General features: G+C 44.1%; 1 protein-coding gene across 7 annotated transcripts in view; it reads right to left on the bottom strand.

The window, feature by feature from the left end:
• Window positions 1-847: 847 nt before the first annotated feature.
• LOC105023490 (RNA-binding motif, single-stranded-interacting protein 3) overlaps window positions 848-21,974 on the bottom strand; it is a 121,968-nt gene continuing 100,841 nt past the window's right edge. For 4 of the 7 annotated variants that reach the window (XM_020054901.3, XM_020054900.3, XM_010892728.5 and 1 more), the window contains 6 exons: window positions 14,653-14,749; window positions 13,651-13,701; window positions 4,226-4,336; window positions 3,113-3,202; window positions 2,522-2,631; window positions 848-2,307 (listed from right to left, as the gene is read on the bottom strand). In XM_020054901.3, the coding sequence (XP_019910460.2) occupies window positions 2,304-2,307; window positions 2,522-2,631; window positions 3,113-3,202; window positions 4,226-4,336; window positions 13,651-13,701; window positions 14,653-14,749 (463 nt within the window). In that variant the 3' untranslated portion in view covers window positions 848-2,303. Of the gene's footprint in view, window positions 2,308-2,517; window positions 2,652-3,112; window positions 3,203-3,727; window positions 3,827-4,225; window positions 4,337-13,650; window positions 13,702-14,652; window positions 14,750-21,974 lie in introns of those variants that run through there. The other 3 variants (XM_010892730.5, XM_020054902.3, XM_034297674.1) reach the window with 3 other exon arrangements.

The following is a 21,974-nucleotide window of genomic DNA, read 5'->3' as shown; positions in this document are numbered from 1 at the left end:
ATTTGGTTGTAGTTTATTTTACTGATATCTCCATTTTAACTTTCCATTACACTGAGCCAGATGGGTGGGGTTAACAGTGTGACCTCAGAACAGATAGCCAATCAGAGTCCTTGGTGTTCCTGTAACTAACCTATCAGATTCCCAGGTGCAACTTCAGTCAGACTTGAACTGGACAGTATACAATGACATGACAATGAAGCCAAATCCTAGATCTTCAGTTAGATATGTTTTTCATTGAGCATTGAGATTAGCCTGGGTTTTCTACTGTTTGACCAGCATTCCACACCTTTTACTCTGGGTAACAGGACATGGCGTGAAGAACAGGGAGTGGATTGTAAACTAATAAGACTGGTCCACAGGTCACTGTGATGGCTTAAAAACACTATTCTGAACAGGCATACACCTTCACTCCCCAAGCCAAGACTAGAATTCTGATTGGCTCCTCAACACTGAACACCCCATAGCAGCTAACACATAAAAAAAAATTAAAAAAATAAAAAGCAACACACAAAATTATATAAACAAGCTTTCACCTCCCTCCCCACTGGAGAGACAGGTAAATATTCCCATATAAGCTTCCAGAACATAGCATGTTGCCTTTGCAGACAGTCTGGTCCTTGTGGTTAAGCCTTCGTGGGTGGGGTGAAAAGGTTGTTGTCAACAGTGGTTGTCCTTGCAGTGGTAAATATAGAGGTTGCGTGGATTTACATCAGATAAACCAACATGAAATACAGTATATCAGGAACTCGTAGGATTTGCCCTCTGTTACCCCATCAGCGCCCCCTAGTGGAACATCATGATTAATCACTCTGTGTGGACGTGTGTGTGTGTGTGTGTGTATACGTGATTTTCCTTACAGCGCTTGGGTGAAGTATGTGTTAGGACCTGTTACACACTTTGTTCCTAAAGTTCTGAGTGACTGACATGCGACTGCTTCAGAGATAGGAACCAATCAACATTGCAACTTATCTGCAGAGCCAATAGGAAAAGGCCTTGAACCAGAAGTCTAGCCCTAAAACCATCTAATGTACAGCACATTATACAACAAGAAGGAAGGTAAGAATTTAACTAAAAGAAAATCTATATCAACTATCTCTTCACTATCTCTACAAGTTACGTCATCTTTGGTATAAAATATGTATACTGCTGGCTGCATCTGATCCACAGCTAAGAAAAGACTAATGTAATTTAAATTTCTCTAAAACTATTGCTTCATTTTGCACACATTTTCTTTTTAAACTCAGATACGCCAATGTACCTTTGAACTGCTGACAGTTTTTTTTTGTGGGCTTTTTTTATGTTTTTGCGGTGAGACAAGCAAAGCCGGCTGAATAAGGAAAACAATAAAAGTTCATAAAAAGATTGCAGGTAAAAACACACTAATGCCATTTTTAACAAAGTAACAAAATCTTTTTTTTTTTTTGTGGTTTTTAATCGCTAAACTGCATTTCCCACAATAAAAGCGGTCGCATTTTTCTAGCCCCACCCACCTACCATCAACATGGAGATTCTATTATCCCCAAAACACAATTTACCACAGACCACATCATTTAAAATCTTCTCCACACAATGACAGTACTCTCCATAAGCTGTACAGTATATCCTTAGCTTTGATCTGTGTTCCACCAGCTACCTGAGGCATCCACAGTGCCTATTTCACACGCAGTCTTTTTCTTTTTACACATTTCTAAAATATTTTCAGACAAATGGACGAGACTCCAACGTCTGAGAAATTAAGGCAACAAAGATTTATTTTAAAGTTCTCTAGAAAACTACAATTTTAAATCATTTAAAAAAGAAAGAAAATGAAGTAGCTTAATATCAAAGGAAGACAACCTGTTTCTTTGTTTCCTCTTTCAGGTGATAAAAAAACAACCATGATCTCAATCTAACATTACTTTTAAATGTTTACTTTTTGTTAGTTTTTTTGTCCTTTTTTTGTCACTTTTTTTTTAAAATTCCTTTTTTAGTTCATTCTTTGTAGTTGTAGAACAACTCCAGCTTCATGCTGGCCAACAATAAACTCCACCACACTGCAGCAATTCATATTCTGAGCCCCATCTTGATCTCAATACTAACCTAACTCTCTCTATCTCCCTTTCTCATATAGGCCAGATACGAAATAACATGTATTTTATTTTTTTTCGCCCGTGAAAACTGAAAGCAATCCTCCCCATGTCCTCCTTTTTTTACATCCTTTTCTTTTTCACCCCTCCATTCATCCATCCATCCATCCGTTGCTTCAGTGGAGTTTGTCCCTCAAGGCAATGCAGCTATTGGAATCGCCCCTCCTCTTCCTCCTGTTATCTGACAAAGAAATACAAACATTTTTTATTTTTTAAATGTGGCGAGGTAAAGAAAAACGGAGGAGATCCTTTTAATCCTCAACATCCTCGCAGGCACCTCCTGTTAAAGTCATACAGTTGGCATCCAGACCCTGACCAGTTCTACTTAAGGTAGTGGCAACGCACTTGACTGTGTATGATAGGGTCAGACAAGGAGGTCTGTTTGGTGGGCCTACTTAGTCTGCTGGTAGGAGTAGGCCGCTGTGTCGTTCTCCAGGGGCTGCTGTCCATTAGTGTCTGGTGCATTGGGGGGTCCTGTCTGGGGCGAGCCCTCTGTCACCAACCTCTGGCAGCAGGAAGTGGAACCAGGAAGAGGCATCGGGAAATGAGGTCATAGTGAGTCCTCGAGGGCGGAGTTTTGACCTGACAAACGTTCTCCCCGCCCCTGTTCCTATGTGATATCTATTAGTTACGGACGGAAGGACCGACCTGACATTATGTCAACGTTTTAGTTTGAACCATGTTTTTGAGGATATTTGAGGAGTTCTGCTTGGTTACAGCAGCTCATGAGGTGTCTATAAGTTATAAACTCATGAGGCAAGTTATATTCTCCATGAAACAATGGATCATTAAAGGTGGTAAATAAAAAAACAATATGCAGCAACTCCAGATTAACCCCTTTAATATAATAGTGCATCAGAAGGCAGATTGTCCCATTAATATAATACCGCATAAAAACTCAGATTGTTCTTTTAATAAAATAGTACATCAAAACCCAGATTTCGTAACACTTGGATGTTGCTTGTTGATAGTGAGATAGTACTTACTTCCACAGCGAGGCAGGGGGTGGCAGGAACAGCTGTGTACTGGGGAATGTAAGCTCCTTGCATAGGAACAGCAGCCGAAGCGGTCATGTACTGGAGATAAAGGGTTAAAGTCAGACAGTGGGACAGCTGAAGCAGTCATGTACTGGAGATAAAGGGTTAAAGTCAGACAATGGAACAGCTGAAGCAGTCATGTACTGGAGATAAAGGGTTAAAGTCAGACAGTGGGACAGCTGAAGCAGTCATGTACTGGAGATAAAGGGTTAAAGTCAGACAGTGGGACAGTTGAAACGGTCATGTACTGGAGATAAAGGGTTAAAGTCAGACAGTGGGACAGCTGAAACGGTCATGTACTGGAGATAAAGGGTTAAAGTCGGACAGTGGGACAGCTGAAACGGTCATGTACTGGAGATAAAGGGTTAAAGTCAGACAGTGGGACAGCAGAAGCAGTCATGTACTGGAGATAAAGGGTTAAAGTCAGACAGTGGGACAGCTGAAACGGTCATGTACTGGAGATAAAGGGTTAAAGTCAGACAGTGGGACAGCTGAAGCGGTCATGTACTGGAGATAACGGGTTAAAGTCAGACAGTGGGACAGCTGAAACGGTCATGTACTGGAGATAAAGGGTTATAGTCAGACAGTGGGACAGCTGAAACGGTCATGTACTGGAGATAAAGGGTTAAAGTCAGACAGTGGGACAGCTGAAGCGGTCATGTACTGGAGATAACGGGTTAAAGTCAGACAGTGGGACAGCTGAAACGGTCATGTACTGGAGATAAAGGGTTATAGTCAGACAGTGGGACAGCTGAAGCAGTCATGTACTGGAGGGTTAAAGAGTTTGTAGTTGCCAGGTCAGGAAAATAGGGTTAGGGTCAGGAAAGGTCTAGAAAATAGGGTTAGGGTCAGGAAATGTCAGGAAAATAGGGTTAGGGTCAGGAAAGGTCAAGAAAATAGGGTTAGGGTCAGGAAAGGTCAAGAAAATAGGGTTAGGATCAGGAAAGGTCAGGAAAATAGGTTTAGGGTCAGGGAAGGTCAGGAAAATAGGGTTAGGGTCAGGGAAGGTCAGGAAAATAGGACTTCCAAAGTGCAGTTCTATGTGGTAAGTGGGGGACTCACTGTTCCTGCGTTGCCCAGAGACATGTGGTTCATCTGCTGAGTGAGAGGAGCCATTATACTGGAGGGCTGCATGGAGATACTGTGGTCCATAGCTGGGGTTATCACAGCACCCTGAAAAGAGAGGAAGGGAGACGGGCAGAGGGAGGTAGCGAGAGAGTGGGAAGGGCGTGCGACAAAGAGGGAGGGGTGGGGGTTATAATGCTGAGCTCCGTGGACTGGGGTTTCACAGCACCCGGGAGAGGGAGACGTGCAATGTTGATAAGACTGTTGAAGCTGAATATATACATACACACTGTAGAACTGCCAAAATGACATGGCTATGGTACTTTTACACACACAGACACACACAAAGATTTGTTTTTCTATACTTCTGGGGACCGCAAACCCAGATCTTGATGTTCCCAATCTCCTAGTCCTCAACCTAACCCTAACCTCAAAAACCTGACCTTCGTGCCTAAACATATCCCAGCCCTAACGCCTCACCCATAATGCCTGACCCAAAAAGTTACCTCAATTCTAACACCATGGCAAACATTTTTTTTTTATCTCATCCTACAACCAACGCCCAAGCCAGAAATTCCATTTATCCTACTGGGGTCCGACCAGAAATCCTTGCTGAGCGATTTGTCAGGATTTACTGTCTTTGTAGGGACATCTGGTCCCCACATGGACACAGATGTAGATCACACAGCAGATGGGCGGGCCTGGCGCCATGGTTACGCACAGGGAGCATGTCCGGCTCTTCCGTACCTCCAAGCGCGGCCAAACAAAATATTGAAATGTATTTCACGGAGACGCTAATGGAGAATACTATGGAATGGTCATGCTCTCTTTGGCCCCACCGCGTCAGATACACGGGCTACTGTTTGTAAGACGGGGGCACGGTTTCACAAACTTTTGACGCCTTCTCCAGGACGCGTCGTTTTCACTGGATACTGGAGTCGTTTTGGGGGCGAACGTGCGACGGCAGCTAAGTTTTGAAGTGTAGCAGTTTAGTAGTTTCTCAGTCACATAACAACATTGTGTCTAACACATTTAAAATACTTTTTTCTTTCACAGTTAACGTGTTATATTAATACCAACCAATAGAAATGAGCACATGCTTGTTCGCAGAAAGGTCCCGTAAAAACATGAAACGTCCCTCTGCTATGGAAACCCAACACCAGTCTGATTGGTTCTGGCGCAGGCTCTGCAGACGGAGTCTGTTTACAGAATCGTTACAACAAATTATTTCATCCAAACTCTCTCGTCACCCATCCTCATTTTCCCCTCAGATGATCTATAGTCCACTTAACAGAAAAGTCCATGGAGGCCCATTCATCTGTGTGTGTGTGTGTGCGTGTGTACGCGCATGTGTTTCGTAGAGAGGCCTGTTAACATGTGAGGCATGTATGAAGTATGACCACACTCTGCTTCTAGTCTCCAGAGACGGACCGGGCCCGTGTCCCAATTCCCTGCATAACACACTACTAATAAACACGGTACAGTATATGGCTCTAGGTGCTATATATTGGACCTCGAGCGATTTGTTACTGCAGCGAATACTGACCTCAGCTAGAAAGCAGTGAATCTGGGTTAGAGAGTGAGCAGCCACATGGGGAGTGGACCTCCACACTCCACACAGGGTGATAATGGGTCAGAGAGTGAGCAGCCACAGGGGGAGTGGACCTCCACACTCCACACAGGGTGATAATGGGTCAGAGAGTGAGCAGCCGCAGGGGGGGTGGACCTCCACACTCCACACAGGGTGATAATGGTGATTCATTTGTCTGCTGGGACCATCAGTCAGGTGGCTGTTTTACTGTTTCTTCTCACACCTCAGTAACTGAGAGGGTAACTCCCCAAAGCCAGTGATCTCAGCGTAAACCCTGGATGTCAGGAACATTCTGTCTCTGTTTGAAAGGAAAACTACCAACACTGGATGTCAGGAACATTCTGTCTGTTTGAAGGGAAAACTACCAACACTGGATGTCAGGCACATTCTGTCTGTTTGAAGGGAAAACTACCAACACTGGATGTCATGAAGATTGTCTGTTTGAAGGGAAAACTACCAACACTGGATGTCAGGCACATTCTGTCTCTGTTTAAAGAATAAACTACACAGACACTGGATGTCATGAAGATTCTCTCTGTTTAAAGAGAAAACAACAGTGACACTGGATGTCAGGCACATTCTGTCTCCGTTTGAAAAGTAAATTACAGTGAAACTGGATGTCAGGAACATTCTGTCTGTTTGAAGAGAAAACTACCAACACTGGATGTCAGGCACATTGTGTCTGTTTGAAGGGAAAACTACCAACACTGGATGTCAGGAACATTCTGTCTCTGTTTAAAGAATAAACTACACAGACACTGGATGTCATGAAGATTCTGTCTGTTTACAGAGAAAACAACAGTGACACTGGATGTCAGGCACATTCTGTCTCCATTTGAAAAGTAAACTACAGTGACACTGGATGTCAGGCACATTCTGTCTCCGTATGAAAAGTAAATTACAGTGACACTGGATGTCAGGCACATTCTGTCTCTGTTTAAAGAGAAAACGACAGTGACACTGGATGTCAAGCACATTCTGTCTCTGTTTGAAAAGTGAACTATAGTGACACTGGATGTCAGGCACATTCGGTCTCTGTTTGAAAAGTAAACTACAGTGACACTGGATGTCAGGCACATTCGGTCTCTGTTTGCCTAATCAGTAACCCAATTCTACTTCTGCTGACTGCATCCACTCCTCATCTCCTACTCATCCACACCTCACCCACTCTTCATCAACACCACATCCTCATTATTCAGACAGGGAGACTCTGGGCTCCAACTAATACATCCCTCATTCTTGCCATCCTCCTTCAGTCTGTCTATCCCTGCCTCTCCTTTCCACTTCACCATTCTCCCCCCCCATTCTTCCCTCGATCACCTACACCCAAAGCTATAATTACTCTCATAATGAGAGCACAGAAACAGGAAGACAACCACTCTGCATAATTCACTGCTCTAATTTGCAGCAATACCACTGCAAAATAATGATGTTCTGTCTGTGTGTATGTGTGTGTTCTACACCAGCACAAATGTCTCTTGGGGAAACTAAGTTATCAAAAAGGACCAGAGTCCTCTCTCCCTCTGGATGTGCCCTCCATAATTACTGGGAAAGCCAAGCCTTTTTTTATTTTGGCTGTATACTCCATGGATTTGAAATAAAACTGACGTTAAAGTATATATTTTCCGCTTTTATGTGAGGCTATTTGTGTGTATACTATTTCATTATTATTATTTTTGTATTTTTATCAATAGTCCCTTCATGTCAGGACACCGAAAGATTTGAGACAACTGGCTTGACAGGCATTTTTATGTTAGTCAAGTGTGTTCTGTCACATAGTGTGTGCTAGCATGAGAGAGCAGTCAATGTCATGCCTTGTGTGTTTGCCTTTAGCGTCTGCTGTTGGTGCCTGTCAACACGAGGACCAAAAAGTTGTCAATGAAAGTCAAGGGAGCTGTTAGGAGACGACACAACAAATCTAAGAGGTCTATCAGAAATGCTTAGGCTCACCAAAATCTGCTGTTTGCAATGTTATTAAAAACAAGAAGATGAGCTTAGCAAACGAAAACGAGCTGGTAGACCAAGGCAGAACTATACTGTGGATGACCGAAAGATGCTCAACGTAACAAAGAAAATAGTCTGACAGATCTGGAACACTCTTTGGGAGGTCAGTGTGGATGACCTCACCAGCACAACAAGAGTGGCTCAAAAACAGAATGGCCAGGTTAGAGTTAGCTAAAACCTAGCTAAAAGTGGCTGCAGAGTTCTAAAAAGAAAAAGGACTGTGGACAAATTAGACTGAAGTGAAAGTGTGAAGGAACTGACCTTAGCATACCATCTCCTCTGTGAAATAATTGATAAATTACAGCTGCAGCTTTATGAATTCTGAAGCGCACAGAAACATTTCGCCTGATGAAGTACAAACAAATGCCTCCAACTTCAGGTAACTTGAGGTAAAACATGCAGCTCATCGAGTCCATTGAAATGTCCTACAAATATACTCAAACTCAGTTTCAGTTTGTTATCAACTCAAGTGCACTTACATTGGACTGCAACAACAGCTTGAGAGAACAACCAATCCACAATGATGTACCTAACTTCTCCATTAATATCATCAGAACATCAATTACACTACACTCAAAGGAAGTATAGCGTATACAATTACACTACACTCTAAGGAAGTATAGCTTATACAATTACACTACACTCTAAGGAAGTATAGCGTATACAATTACACTACACTCTAAGGAAGTATGTGTACAATTACACTGCACTCTAAGGAAGTATAGTGTATACAATTACACTACACTCTAAGGAAGTATAGTGTCCAATTACACAACGCTCTAAGAAAGAAAGTTGCTTTCTAGAGCCTACAACGGTTCTTTAAAAGTCCCAAGAACCTTTTTGGAACACTTAAGGGAATCACGACCTAAAGCGGAACAGCTCATCTGCGAAAGGGTGAGCTAGCTTTGAAAGTCACACAGGTTGTAAGGATGTTACTGTGCTGTGGTGTCTGGACGAAAATAAAAATACACTGTCACATTGCACTCCCTTGCTCCTTCCGTCATTCTCTCCCTCACACACTCACACACACACACACACACACACACACCCATGCTACTTCACCATCGAAGACACTTCTGACTGGCAGATCTGTACTCCAGGGCTGTTATCCTCTGCCCCATGTTCAACATTAAAGTATGGGAAGGGTTTTCCAGTCAGTCTGTATCTAGGAGTATAGATGAGTGTTCAGGGTTGTAGAAAGACACCTCCCCCCCATTGTGCTCCACTCCACCTCGGGCCTCCTCTTCAAAGTTAGGTCCTCCAGCCCTTCCTTAAACTAGCCGCTACGCAACCCCATACATCGGATTCCATTCTTTAGGGATGCACTCCGCTCCCTCAACCAACGGACTGTTTAGCCATGCCCAGAATACACAGTGGGTGCCCCCCCCCCCACCCCACCTCCACTTGCTTCTCAGAGCTGAGCCTCAAACATCGCTCTGGGTCGTCTGGAATCTGCTGGGCTGTCCCAGGTGTGGTCGCCAAGCTCAGATCATCAGCCAGATAGAGCCTGGGATACGTCTTGTCAGGGTGCAGAATCACAGGGGAGTACTTCAAGACCCCCCACACATCGCTCCCAGACTCGGAACAGCTGGGTGCCCAGGTGTTCGGCCGCATCTGTCAGAGATCCTGAGACCGGCTGTGGACCTGGCAGAGAGCACTGGCACTGCCGGAATGGCACGGTCGTCAGCTTCCGGCTTCTTCCCGGCTCTGATGGTGTCAGAAAGTGACAACATCTTTCCTAAGCGCAGCAATTCTGGCTGCCTTTTAATCTCGTAAAAACGGGTGAAGGCTGTTTCTTCAACTTCTCCTTGAAGCACTTCAGGGCAATCTGGAGTTCCAGATCTGGTGCAGCCTCATCTGCACAGTCATGAGATTTATGTTTCCTTGAATCTTGACACGCCGAACAGATGGGCTGTTTATCCTCCTGACAGAAGTGTTGAAGCTCCTCTCTGTGTAGACTGCCGACTGCCTCAGACACCGCTGAAGCTCTCTGAATTCTCTGCTGTAAGAATGCCTCAGACGTCAGAGGCAGCTTACAAGGAGGTCTGGTAATAGGAAATCTATGGAAATCTTATCCTACGAATGGGACACACCTGTCGGGACTCGTCTCTTCAGAATTCCTGCGGACAGGCTTTTCCAGTAGCTGTGGCCACATGATCGGAGGACAGGATCCCCTAATGACACCAAAGCAGTTTGGACAGGAGGGTCTGTCCTCATGGCTAGTTTCTCACACATCAACCAAATGCTCAGGAACTGCTCATTTCTATGTTCTATAGCTAAGTCATTAAATCGACAGGTTAAAAAAAAAATTATAATAATAAAAACATGCAAAGTCGCACTTGGTGATCATAGTTCAGATTTTCTTTTTTCTTTTATGAAACAAAGCTTTTTTTTATTCTATCATTGCTAAACAAACACAAGTAATGATGCCATTTCTGTTGATACTAATGATAAATCCACCACTTTCTGTTGGCATCACAGGAAGACGTGTCCAATAACTTCCACTGGATCTGATATGTTATAAATTTCCAAAATTTTATAAAAATTTCACAAGTAGACTTAGCTCTGATGACAATTCCTCAAGAAAAAAAAAAAAAGTATTTTCAAATTAACCTCTTTCCTCTTTGTTTCAGTAAACTGTGTGTCTAGTAGCAAAAGAACGGGAATCACTAAAATTCGGTCCGCCACTAAGCGGCTTTCCTTTAATGCTCTTCTGAATAGTTAGGTTAATACATTCATTTCCTGCAGAGGCTTTGTAAATATGCACAAAGACATTCCGGCATTAAGAAGTAGCAGTATAGACTCAGAGAGGTTTCTCAAACTAATGTAATGCTTGTAAGAGTGTCTCAGGCCTGGAGATAACCTGAATTTATGTATGTTTGTATGTACGTAAAGTCTAATGTCTGAGCTTTTGCTTGGCAGGTAAACACAGTCTTGTGGCACACAGAAGACCTGGTTTTGAACCCACGTGTTGTTGGTTTTAAACTTCCTACAGAGCTCAGCAGGGACCATGAAGGAAAGACATACAGTCAAAGATGCTTCCTAACGTCTGAGACACAAAATGCCTGCTGTCATGTTTTCTTGAAGGCTGGAAAAAATATTGTGTGCCATGAGAACGGACACAGACAGTGCCCTGGGCAGAGTGTTTTATTAAAGATCTTTCAGAATCTGGGATATAGACAATATACTGCCAGTAGCTAATGGTCTGTTGCTGCCTAATATATAATACATAACCATTGTCCCTAACCATCCTTGTACAGGGGCCATGGGTAGCTTTTCATGATCTTAGCCTTCACCTCAGCAAGAGACAATAATGTCCTTAAAGAGACCTGTAGATGTTTGCTTCACTTCACCTTCCAGAGCTTTCTCACCCCTGAACAAACGTCAAACACTGATGTGAGAAGGTGAGCTGCTCTTGTGCTACAGCGTCTGGCAAACACAGGAGCCCAGACAGACGTAGAACAACGAGCTGGTTGGTTCCTCACCTCTGTTCCCACTGCCTGAATGAAGACAAAACGAGACTGCTTCCTAAATGTCACACTGCGCCCTTTCAAAGCGCCCTATAGGGCACAATTTAGGACAGGGCTGTGGAATATCATAAGAGACAGAAACAAAGAGACACAGAGAGAAGAAGCCTAGAGATTCCCTAGTCACTGCTGTGTCCGTCTCCCAGTAAACCTGCTAAAGCCACTCTGAGTTTCTCAACGGGGAAGGGAGGATAGTCAAAAGGCAAAGCGCCAATATAGGACTCTGAATAGTAACACCGCCCCCCCCCCATCTCCATTCCTCCCTCACCAATGCCCCCCCATCCTTCCCAGTCCTCATGGCCATTTTAATTGCCAGGCTTCTCTCTATCCAGGAATTACAATGTCTCTCCTCTGTCTTTGTTGTCTTGCAGGGATTTCTGTACACAGAGACAAGACTATGTCCGTGTCCAAAATAGCACCCTGTCATCCTACACAGGGCTACAGGGCCGTGGTGAAGGGTGCACTATGAAGAGGATAGGGCGCCATTCAGGAGGCAGCCAATGGGCTCAGACTTGCCGCTACACAATCCTTTTCTCTCTTTTTTTTTTCTGTCCGGCTCCTTATCCAAGGGTGAGAGGGTCTTATCTAGCGGGCTGCCAAGCAATCTGACAGAAGATTTAGTTGAAAACACTTTTACAGAATAGCATCATCTCCCTCGCACAGAAGGCTTTATAGTCAAAGCCGTCCCTGGAATATCATTAGCTGTTGACACAGAGAGACACGCAGGCAGACGCTTGCAATCTCTCCATATATCGCCACCCCTCCCCACCTCATATCACCCCCCTCCTCTCGGCTAATGGGCTTAAATACCCAGTAGCCTCAGCTTACTGGATGAACTAATGAACTGTACTCCTCACCCCTACTATTTAAAAACAATGACCTGAGCTTCCATACTCTGACTTGGGTTAATTAAATACAGGAGTCTGGGTGTTTGTTCATGGGGTTAATTAAATACAGGAGTCTGGGTGTTTGTTCATGGGGTTAATTAAATACAGGGGTCTGGGTGTTTGTTCATGGGGTTAATTAAATACAGGGGTCTGGGTGTTTGTTCATGGGGTTAATTAAATAAAGGAGTCTGGGTGTTTGTTCATGGGGTTAATTAAATACAGGGGTCTGGGTGTTTGTTCATGGGGTTAATTAAATACAGTAGTCTGGGTGTTTGTTCATGGGGTTAATTAAATACAGGGGTCTGGGTGTTTGTTCATGGGGTTAATTAAATACAGGGGTCTGGGTGTTTGTTCATGGGGTTAATTAAATACAGGGGTCTGGGTGTTTGTTCATGGGGTTAATTAAATACAGTAGTCTGGGTGTTTGTTCATGGGGTTAATTAAATACAGGGGTCTGGGTGTTTGTTCATGGGGTTAATTAAATACAGGGGTCTGGGTGTTTGTTCATGGGGTTAATTAAATACAGGGGTCTGGGTGTTTGTTCATGTCTGTCAGTGTCCTTCCGCTGCAGTGTTTTAATGAATCCCCCCTGGAACGCCAGGCTAGACCAGCCTGTTCATGACCCTACTGGAACACCAGGCTATACAAGCCTGTTCATGACCCTACTGGAACGCCAGGCTAGACCAGCCTGTTCATGACCCTACTCGAACACCAGGCTAGACCAGCCTGTTCATGACCCTACTGGAACGCCAGGCTAGACCAGCCTGTTCATGACCCTACTCGAACACCAGGCTAGACCAGCCTGTTCACGACCTTACTGGAACCCCAGGCTAGACCAGCCTGTTCATGACCTTACTGGCTAAACCAGGCTAAACCAGCCTGCTCAGGGCCCCACCAGAAGTCTACGACAGAGAGATCTCCAACTTCCTTCGACAGAGAGATCTCCAACTTCCTTCGGGGCTGCAGTATTCATTCCCGCCAGTAGATGGAAGGCTTTCTTTGTTGTTCTGGGTCCGGATGGGCCAGGCTTTCGTAATCGGCCCTGTTTCCTGCTCCTTTCCTTGATGTCAGACTCATGTACAGTTCCCATGGTCCACCCAAGCCCCAAAGCCCTCGCTGTGACAGCGCTCCAGAAACATTCCAGTCCACAGCTGCCATGTTTTCCTCATCCAGAATGAAACCCTTTTCTGTTGCTCAAAGGAACAGGCCCACATCTTACGCCGGCCAGCTCTTCCACTTTCTCACAGTCACAAGGAAATATGCAGAGGAGGATGAACCATGTGGGCTTTGGGGAAAACGTGCATTTTGCGGCCACTACTAAAACTTTGGCCAACCTGCGAATGAATGCGACAGATAAACTTTCACACACACACACACACACACACACACACGACATGGACAAGTTGTACTTACTGTGGGTTGCATAACATACTGTTGCTGAGGCATCCAGGATGTGCTCTGGACCTGCAGGGAGAAATGTTCACCATGGTTACCTCAGTGGCCGTCTTAATAATACCGCCTCCATTCCTCCCGCGTCTTCCCTTCCCCCGTACCTCCCCGTACCAGCGCCCACCTCCTCCTCTCCTCCCTCCGTCCATCTCCAATTGAACAGGACAAGAAAGTTGGTCTATATTGCCACACATCAGCTCTGTAGAATAAGACTATGACATTCGGCACACCCTCGGAGGCTGTGCTGTTTCCTAATTACATCGTTTCTGTGGCAGTTTCAGTATCAAAGACGTGTCGCTCTGGACCAGAATCACTGCTTTCATCTTCAACAATACAATGCTGCAACTGCAGTATCCCCAATACAATACATCAGATCTCCTCCCCCAATACAACACATCAGATCTCCTCCCCCCAATACAACACATCAGATCTCCTCCCCCCAATACAATACATCAGATCTCCTCCCCCCAATACAACACCACAGATCTCTTCCCCCCAATACAATACATCAGATCTCCTCCCCCCAATACAACACATCAGATCTCCTCCCCCAATACAACACATCAGATCTCCTCTCCCAATACCATACATCAGATCTCCTCCCCCCAATACAACACATCAGATCTCCTATCCCCAATACAATACATCAGATCTCCTCCCTTAATACGATACGTCAGATCTCCTCCCCCCAATACAACACATCAGATCTCCTCCCCCCAATACAATACATCAGATCTCCTCCCTCAATACAATACATCAGATCTCCTCCCTTAATACGATACGTCAGATCTCCTATCCCCAATACAATATATACGATCTCCTCCCCGAATATACACGAGACATTAATATACACGAGGACCAGAAAACTAGCAATCTTCAAAATTGTGTTAAGTCTCCACAAGGATAGAAATGTGTGTGTGTGTGTGTGTGTGAGCGTGTGCGTGTGTGAGTGTGTGTGTCACTCACCTGATAAGTGGAAATAGGCGAGGCGGCGATGAATGGAGTGATGGATGTCTGTGCTATCATCCTATTGGTGGAGATGCTGTATGGAGGAGAGTAAAACCTATTGGAGAACAGCAAGAGGAAGAGAGGAGAGAAAAGGAGGACACAGGGGAAGGGAGAAAGATAAGGAGAGAGGCACAGAGGAATGTGTTACTATAGACTAATGAATGTTACAGTCTTAGTGTGTTACTATAGACTAATGAATGTTACAGTCTTAGTGTGTTACTATAGACTAATGAATGTTACAGTCTTAGTGTGTTACTATAGACTAATGAATGTTACAGTCTTAGTGTGTTACTATAGACTAATGAATGTTACAGTCTTAGTGTGTTACTATAGAGCACAGGCGTCGAACCGGTTCCACAAAGGGCCGAGTGTCTGCAGGTTTTTGTTTTTTCCTATAAATTGGTTCCTAGTTCATACCTACACAACCAGGTGAGGGTAGAAACTAACCAATCAGTGACCTAATTAACCAATCAAGTACAAGGAGAGAGCAAAAACCTGCAGACACACGGCCCTCCGTGGAACCGGTTTGACACCTCTGCTATAGAGTAATGAATGTTACAGTCTTAGTGTGTTACTATAGAGTAATGAATGTTATAGTCTTTGTGTGTTCCTATAGAGTAATGAATGTTACTGTCTTAGTGTGTTACTATAGAGTAATGAATGTTACAGTCTTAGTCTGTTACTATAGAGTAATGAATGTTATAGTCTTTGTGTGTTCCTATAGAGTAATGAATGTTACTGTCTTAGTGTGTTACTATAGATTAATGAATGTTATAGTCTTAATGTGTTGCCTTCGAATCCCATATAAAAACAATCACCCGGACAGCTTTTTTCCCCCTCCACAGTATCTCAAGACTCCGCCCCTCACTCTCACATTCCAGCACCAAAGCTCTCATTCATGCCTTTGTCACTTCCTGCCTAGATTACTGCAACACTCTTCCCACTGGTCTGTACAACCAACTCATCAACCGACTCCAACTGGTCCAGAACTCTACAGCAAGAATCCTCCCATACACAAGATCATCCGATCACTTCAATATCGGATCACATTCAAGACTCTCCAAAACCTGGCACCCGCCTACCTCTCTGACCTCCTCCCACTCGCTCCCTACGCTCCTCCTCCTTGTCACCCCCCCATTGCGCCTCTCCACCATGGGAGGCCATGCTTTTAGCTGCTCTGCACCCAGGCTCTGGAATGCACTCCCCCCTCACACACGAGATGCCGACACAGTCACCTCATTCACAACACTCCTCCACATCTATTCTGTACTGCCAGCAACCTGTAGCCTTTCCTATCTATACCCTGTTTGTTTTATTTTCCCCCTGATTTTAGACATATCACCTCACCTTATATAGGCCCATTTTTATGTGAGATGTGAGAGTGTGAGAGTTTTGAAAGGCGTGCCCCTAATAAAACATATTATTATTATTATTATTATTCAGGACTGTTATAGTCTTTCCCAGAAGAGGTGTATTGGACTAACGAATCAAGCCGATGAACAAAACCGGACATTAGTGCCCATTATAGACTTCATATTTTAGTTAATATAGTATTGGGTGTCAGCAAAGACTGATGTGTGTTGTAGGGTTAGAATGTCCCATTAGTCTTCCAACATCTGTCTTTCATCTAACAAACACTTGTTCAAGCATGTGTGTGTGTGTGTGTGTGTGTGTTTGCCTGTGTATTTATGAATGTATTATTTGTTCGTATGTTTTCAGAGAGGTTCGGTTTTCATCCTGCAGGCCGGTCACTGTTGTGCTCCTTTTTGTATCGATTAATCTGTCAACAGGCTGAGCTATGGACAGCATGTGTGTGTGTGTGTGTGTGTCTCTCTCTAGAAATATAATCACTCCTAAATGAATTAGAAGTCTAAGAGATTGATGTATGAGAGTCGTTCAACACACCCCTCTATGCCTTTCTCTCGATGCCTCTCCCCTTCTGTTGTAGTTTTAATTATGGTGTATACAAAGTGAAACTGGAACAGACAGACAGCTTGAACCTTATTTATGTAGGCTATTAGCCAATACACCCAGCTGCCAATAGCATTGTATCGGCCATTAAACAATTAAACACATCTAATTGGAAAGAAAACCATTTGTTTGGCTGTTTCCCAAATGGCATCTTGGAGTGTCCAGTCCAGTCTCGGATGCCTTATGGCCTCTGGTTAAACTTAGTACACTACATAGAGAATCAGGTGCCATTTAGGAGGCAGCCTGAGATTGAATTAAGTCTGTCTGACCTAGCAGCCCTCTTCCTTCGTGTGTAACAATACAGAATTATGTAGTAGGGACCTTAGGGACATCAGAGGAAAGACCCTGTGCAAGTGTGTTTGTGCTTGTGTGTGTGTGTGTGTGTGTGTATGAGTTTCACTGTGTGTACGTTGTTACCTGAAAAATAAGTGATTCTGGGGAGACTAGGTAGTACATTTGGTGTTAAGTAATATCAGTTTTGGCACAGGACATTCCATGAGACCTAAAACTTCATTCCATGAGACCGAAAGCTTCATTCCATGAAATCTAAACAAAGTGGGAGTATTTTTCTCAGTTTGACCTTTATCTTCACAGTTATTTTTTATATCCCTTGCACCCCCCCCCCCCACCACCTCATTCTCTACTCCTTCCCCTTTACTCCTCTCTTCTTTACTCCCCGTTGATCCCTCTCTCCTATTCTCCCTCTTAATGCACCATCCCTCTCTCCTCCTCCCTCGCCTCCAATCCCTCTCTCCTCATGTCCTTCCTCGCCTCCCATCCCTCTCTCCTCATGTCCTTCCTCATTCCTGACCCCTCTCTCCTCATGTCCTTCCTCATTCCTGACCCCTCTCTTCTCTTGACCTTCCCCGTTTCTCACCTGTCTCTCCCCTTGTCCTTCCTTGTTCCTGACCCCTCTCTCCTCTCGTCCTTTCTCACACCCTCAATCCCTCTCTTCTCCTTTAATTAGTGGAATTAGCATTTCATACACATTTTTTTTACAGCTTCTCTGGGACGGGTTTATAACCTTGAACAAGGAGTTTAGGAGGTAGCACACACACACACACACACATTTCTACACACCCTCACGTACACACACAGACACACCCCCCCCCCCCACACACACACACCCACATATCCACACCCACACACAAGCACACACACCCACACACACACGCACACATGCGCACACACGCGCACACACGCGCACACACACTTGGAAAAGCAAGTGCTATGTCAGCAGAGCAAAGGAGGAAGCATAAACACCTGACAAAAAGAGGGAGAGGGAAAGTGGGCAAGAGAAAATGACTAAGAGAGAGAGAGGAGAGATAGGTCCCCAGGAGAGAGAGGCATGCTGGATTCCAGGCAGGAGTAATATGGGCCCTGGTCAAATGTAGAGCACTTAAAAATGAATACATTGGTGCCATTTGGTACAATTCCAGGAAGAAGACTCTTATTTGCCTAAAACAACCACACAGCCAGTCTGGGATCCAAACCAATCACATCTTAATTACCCTGGAAATGAAACCAATCCCGCCCCACTCATCCTGGGAATGGAACCAATCACATCTCATTCAGCCTAGGAATGGAACAGATTCCATATCCTTCAGAACGGGAGTGGAACCAATCACATCTCACTTTGCCTGGGAATGGAACCAATCACATCTCATTCAGCCTGGGAATGGAACCAATCACATTGCATTCTGACTTGGAAAGGAACCAATCACACATCATACAGGTTTACAACAGGCATCTGACCACGGCCAGTTTCAGTTTACTGTGATGTGATTTCCGCACGAACTGAGTGACACTTGGTTGAGGAGTGCAGGAGATAACCTCTCATCACATTATATATTATACAGTTAGGAATTTTTATTATTGCATTGAAATTATCCTAAATTTGCACCTACAAACAGATTGACAACATGAATAAACTCATTGAAAAAGTGGGGTTTATCAAATGGTAATGCAATTGTTTTACTCCAGTAGGAAATCTTCATTGATAAATACCACTGGTTCTCAGACTCAGTCCCTGTGAACAACCACGGCTAACTGCATGTCAACTTGAACCATAACCCCTTGAAAAACTATTTCAAACGCCTGTGGGAAACACCATGCCGAAGTATGAAACACAACGACGTAAAACCAAACATTTGAGAACACGATTTTTCTGAGATTGACATACAGTGGGGAGAACAAGTATTTGATACACTGCCGATTTTTCAGGTTTTCCTACTTACAAAGCATGTAGAGGGCTGTAATTTTTATCATTGGTACACTTCAACTGTGAGAGATGGAATCTAAAGATAATCCAGAAAATCACATTGTATGATTTTAAAATAATTAATTTGCATTTTATTGCATGACATAAGTATTTGATCACCTACCAACCAGTAAGAATTCAGGCTCTCACAGACCTGTTAGTTTTTCTTTAAGAAGCCCTCCTGTTCTCCACTCATTACCTGTATTAACTGCACCTGTTTGAACTCGTTACTTGTATAAAAGACAGCTGTCCACACATTCAATCAAACAGACTCGAACCTCTCCACAATGGCCAAGACCAGAGAGCTGTGTAAGGACATCAGAGATAACATTGTAGACCTGCACAAGGCTGGGATGGGCTACAGGACAATAGGCAAGCAGCTTGGTGAGAAGGCAACACCTGTTGGCGCAGTTATTAGAAAATGGAAGAAGTTCAAGATGACGGTCAATCTCCCTCGGTCTGGGGCTCCATGCAAGATCTCACCACGTGGGGCATCAATGATCATGAGGAAGGTGAGGGATCAGCCCAGAACTACACGGCAGGACCTGGTCAATGACCTGAAGAGAGCTGGGACCACAGTCTCAAAGAAAACCATTAGTAACACACTATGCTGTCATGGATTAAAATCCTGCAGCGCACGCAAGTCCCCCTGCTCAAGCCAGTGCATGTCCAGGCCCGTCTGAAGTTTGCCAATGACCATCTGGATGATCCAGAGGAGGAATGGGAGAAGGTCATGTGGTCTGATGAGACAAAAATAGAGCTTTTTGGTCTAAACTCCACTCGCCGTGTTTGGAGGAAGAAGAAGGATGAGTACAACCAGAAGAACACCATCCCAAACGTGAAGCATGGAGGTGGAAACATCATTCTTTGGGGATGCTTTTCTGCAAAGGGGACAGGATGACTGAACCATATTGAGGGGAGGATGGATGGGGCCATGTATCGCGAGATCTTGGCCAACAACCTCCTTCCCTCAGTAAGAGCATTGAAGATGGGTCGTGGCTGGGTCTTCCAGCATGAAAACGACCTGAAACACACAGCCAGGGCAACTAAGAAGCATCTCAAGGTCCTGAAGTGGCCTAGCCAGTCTCCAGACCTGAACCCAATAGAAAGTCTTTGGAGGGAGCTGAAAGTCCGTATTGCCCAGCAATAGCCACGAAACCTGAAGGATCTGGAGAAGGTCTGTATGGAGGAGTGGGCCAAAATCCCTGCTGCAGTGTGTGCAAACCTGGTCAAGAACTACAGGAAATAAAATGCTAATTAATTGCTCAAAAAACATTGAATGTGATTTTCTAGATTTTTTTCTTATTCTGTCACTCACAGTCAAAGAGTAGCTATGATAAAAATTACAGACTTCTACATGCTTTGTAAGTGGGAAAACCTGCAAAATCAGCAGTGTATCTCCCCACTGTATAATTATTCCGTAGTTTTGGTACAGTGTAACATTTTGAATGCACAACATTATTGTTGATTTGGCTCGCTCTGTGGTTTCTCTGTGGATAAGTAATACAGCTTCACAAAAGAGAGGCAAGTTTGGGCAATTTAAACATGTTCAGCTTTGGGAAATGTGCTGTTCTTTTTATATGAGTGTTCAACAATCATGAAGGGGCCTCTCGTCCTCAACAGTTCCCTCATGTAGCTTCTAGAACTGCCATTATTGTGGTTCTGCCGAACGCACGAGTCATGTGTTCCACCTGTCGAATTAACAGGTCATGCGTTTCCATCTGCCGAATTAATGAGTCATGCTTTACACCTGCCGAATTAATGAGTCATGCTTAACACCTACCAAATTAATAAGTCATGCTTTACACCTGCCGAATTAATGAGTCATGCTTAACACCTGCCGAATTAATAAGTCATGCTTTACACCTGCCGAATTAATGAGTCATGCTTAACACCTACCAAATTCATAAGTCATGCTTTACACCTGCCGAATTAATGAGTCATGCTTAACACCTACCAAATTAATAAGTCATGCTTTACACCTGCCGAATTAATGAGTCATGCTTAACACCTACCAAATTAATGAGTCATGCTTAACACCTGCCGAATTAATAAGTCATGCTTTACACCTGCCGAATGAATGAGTCATGCTTTACACCTGCCGAATTAATAAGTCATGCTTTACACCTGCCGAATGAATGAGTCATGCGTTACACCTGCCGAATGAATGAGTCATGCTTTACACCTGCCGAATTAACGAGTCATGCGTTCCACCTGCCGAATTAATGAATCATGCATTACACCTGCCGAATAAATGAGTCATGCTTTACACCTGCCGAATTAATGAGTCATGCTTAACACCTGCCGAATTAATAAGTCATGCTTAACAGCTGCCGAATTAATAAGTCATGCTTTACACCTGCCGAATGAATGAGTCATGCTTAACACCTGCCGAATTAATGAGTCATGCTTAACACCTGCCGAATTAATAGGTCATGCTTTACACCTGCCGAATGAATGAGTCATGCGTTACACCTGCCGAATAAATGAGTCATGCTTTACACCTGCCGAATTAATGAGTCATGCTTTACACCTGCCAAATTAATGAGTCATGCGTTACACCTGCCGCCTTCACATTCAGCGGCATCATTACTCACATTACCTGCACATTGAGTGGAAGGCTGTTCTGTTCACATACTATTCTTGGAATAGTGCTTTTATGTTGATCTGTGGACCGTCTAGTCCTGAGATCGTTTTATAATTCAGTTAATCAAATGCAAATTAACAAATAAACTCCTCTGGACTCCCACCTGTTGAGTGACAGTGTATGAAAAGCGTGTGAAACTATTTGTTTTTTGCCGGCATTTGTTGGCTGGCTCGTCTTGGGTTAGACGTCAGATGGACAAGGTCCTATTGAAAAGTACCCGTTGCACAGAACTCAATGGATGATGGCAGTTGGATATGGACTGATGCAGGTCCGAGGACCGAAACCTTGTTCTCATTAGTTTTTTTATATTGCAAGTTATATGGACAGTATGCAGGAGTTCTTGTTCAAAACTTTTTCGACCTTTGTTCTTCTCCGACACTCCAGTCGATTTGCAAGTGTGCA

The sequence above is a fragment of the Esox lucius genome, chromosome 16 (genome assembly GCF_011004845.1).
Source record: "Esox lucius isolate fEsoLuc1 chromosome 16, fEsoLuc1.pri, whole genome shotgun sequence".
NCBI classification, from domain to species: domain Eukaryota; kingdom Metazoa; phylum Chordata; class Actinopteri; order Esociformes; family Esocidae; genus Esox; species Esox lucius.
The sequence above is the reverse complement of the archived record's forward strand: the minus strand, read 5'-3'. Positions and strand labels throughout refer to the sequence as shown.